At 35.0% G+C, this 2,688-nt stretch overlaps 1 protein-coding gene across 1 annotated transcript; it reads left to right on the top strand.

Moving 5' to 3' along the window:
- Window positions 1–495: 495 nt before the first annotated feature.
- On the top strand, window positions 496–2,337 carry LOC111379393. Its single transcript, XM_023002750.1, has 4 exons — window positions 496–553; window positions 870–922; window positions 1,477–1,579; window positions 1,638–2,337. Exons 1-4 carry the CDS (start codon window positions 496–498, stop codon window positions 2,150–2,152), a joined length of 729 nt encoding a protein of 242 aa, XP_022858518.1. The 3' UTR covers window positions 2,153–2,337.
- The last annotated feature ends 351 nt before the right edge of the window (window positions 2,338–2,688 follow it).

The raw sequence follows: 2,688 nt of genomic DNA, 5'->3' as shown, positions 1-2,688 counted from the left end.
ATTTATCAAGCCTTGATGAAGAACACCCAAAAGCAAAAAGTGATCTTCAAATTGAACAAGTGAAAACTAATGTTGAATATGTAAAGTGAGCAATTTTTTCAAAGTTTGGATGAATGTATGAATGATTTTTAATTTATTCTCATGTGTTTTGGATGAAAACTATCAAATATATATAGAATTCAACTAGTCTTGCAAGAAATGGTTTCATCTCTTTATGCCCAAAACCACCAAAATATTCAAAAGAAAAAACCAGCCAACGATCACACGCAGCATAATAGAATCATTTTTGGTTCTGTTATTGCCTAATCAAAACGTGCGTACGCACAGGAATAATTTCTTCCTCTTGATTTTTTTCTTAAATCCATCCCTTCTTTTGATTTTGAACAACAAATTTACAACACTTGTACTTGAAATGCAAGGATTCGGAGCAACCGCTAAATTATAGAATAAAAGATTTGTTGAGAAGAACAACACTCATAAGAAAAAATTGGTCACATGACTCAGATTGATATAAAGGTTGCTTCATCAGAAATCTTGGAGAAATACTTCATTGGTACTTATCTTGCGAGATTTTGATCTAAACTTTCATGAAGAGTGGCTTTGATGATAATAACTTAATAGGCACGTTTTTTTTTTTAGGCTAATTCTTCATAATGGATGTAATTCTCCGATTGTTATATCGTATATTACATTGTGGCAATTCATTGAGGATATGTTTAATCTCTCTATGATGCTATCAAAGTATAGTCTTCGTTATTGATTTTAGCAAGAATTTCGGCCAAGATTTCAATTTAAATACATGATATAGTGTACGGCAATGGAATCTGACTAAGTATTGAACTGGGCACGGGGTATTCTGGTTGGTGGAGGCAATGAGCTTCCTCTCGAAGCCCCTGTTGAGACTTGGATCAATTACGAAAGGGTGCTCCATTGACTCGTCTTGAAATTCCTATCATTATCGGAACTGTTGGAACTGATACCGTTCATGGCCAAAGCAATGCTTGGGGTGCCACTATTTTCCCTCAAATTGTTGGACTTGGAGCTAGTCTATACTCATTTTCCCAGTTGTTTTTGTTTTATGGATACCAATTTATTTATTTATTTTTCAATTGATTGAAATATGAAATCTGAAAATAAGGATACCAAACTAGTTAAGAACATTNAATTTGTGTGTTTGCTCGTGTGTGTTTCTGATTTCCTTTTACTCGATATTGTACTTTTGATTGAGCTTATGGCTTAACCCCAAGACGATGAACACTATTTCTTAGTATGATCATCAGCCGAAGCAATGCTGTAGTGAGCATTTCTCATCAAGGCAGTATGCATCTCTACCAAGTAAGGCATATATATGTACACATATACATATACATATACATATGCATACATACATACATTATACATACACATACACATACACATACACACACACACATATATATATATATGTATGTATAATAATTGGTTTACTTGGAGAAGGAGGAAAAGGGGATGGATGTAAAAATGAAGTCGTTTTGTCATTTACTTTTCTACTCAAAATTGGGTTCTCAGTTATTTGATTCTATAAATCTTGATTTAGATGGTAAATAACTAATTGGAAACTATATTGGTTTTATCATTTTGCATCAGCTTTTTATAAGGTTCATGTTGTTTGATAGGTACCACAATTTTAACTGCCGTGAGGATTGCTGTTGATCCCCTAACAGAAGTTGTCTACAGCGAAAATCCTGACAGGAATTTCTTGAAGTCCAACAACTTCTCTTATGGCATTGTAGTAGTTGGCGAATTACCTTATTCGGAAAGTGTGGGCGATAGCACGAATCTGACAATAGCTGAGCCTGGTTATGACACAATCACTAATGTGTGTGAATATGTGAAATGTGTCGTGATTATCATGTCTGGCCGTCCAGTGGTAATAGAACCTTATCTTCCTAAAATGGAAGCGCTTGTGGCTGCTTGGCTTCCAGGAACCGAAGGGCAAGGTGTTTCCGATGTTTTGTTTGGTGACTACGGTTTCACTGGCAAACTAGCACGCACTTGGTTCAAGACAGTCGACCAGCTTCCGATGAATGTTGGTGATCCACACTATGATCCTCTCTTTCCGTTCGGCTATGGTCTTACGACCATTCCTATAGAACGAAAAGCAACACAGTAAACCCGGTCACCGACGGTACCACTATGTTTATTTGACATCAAAAGTTTGTTCTAAGTGATAATGTTTATGGAATCCAATGTAGGAAGCAGCTATGCGATAATATACCGAATATATGTAATTGATACATGATTAAACATTGAAGCATAATCATACTTAGGAGAATGCTGTTTATTACTTGTGTTTAATTGTGTTGTTTGCCAGTTTAAAATCACTGTTTATTTACCCCTGATATTAGGGCCATGGACTTGGATTAATGAGCTTGGAGCGTGGACGAGATCTATACAAATTTTGACACGATTTAAACTTAGTAAAAATTATATTTTTAGTAGATTTTGATAAAAATTTGATGAGGTGTATGATTGAAAAATTGATAAAAAGTTGTATGTTTCATAAAATATGTAACGTTAAACTTATATTTTATTAAATTTTTTTAATTAAACCGGTGTCAAAATATTGGATCATGCCATGAGTTGGTCCCTTTATACGGGCCTGGCACTTTAAAGTTGGGCCCTGTCAGGTCTGTGAGTAAGGGTCTG

Source organism: Olea europaea, unplaced genomic scaffold (assembly GCF_002742605.1).
Source record: "Olea europaea var. sylvestris unplaced genomic scaffold, O_europaea_v1 scaffold1982, whole genome shotgun sequence".
Taxonomy (NCBI): Eukaryota; Viridiplantae; Streptophyta; class Magnoliopsida; order Lamiales; family Oleaceae; genus Olea; species Olea europaea.
This window is presented reverse-complemented; position numbering and strand designations above follow the sequence as displayed.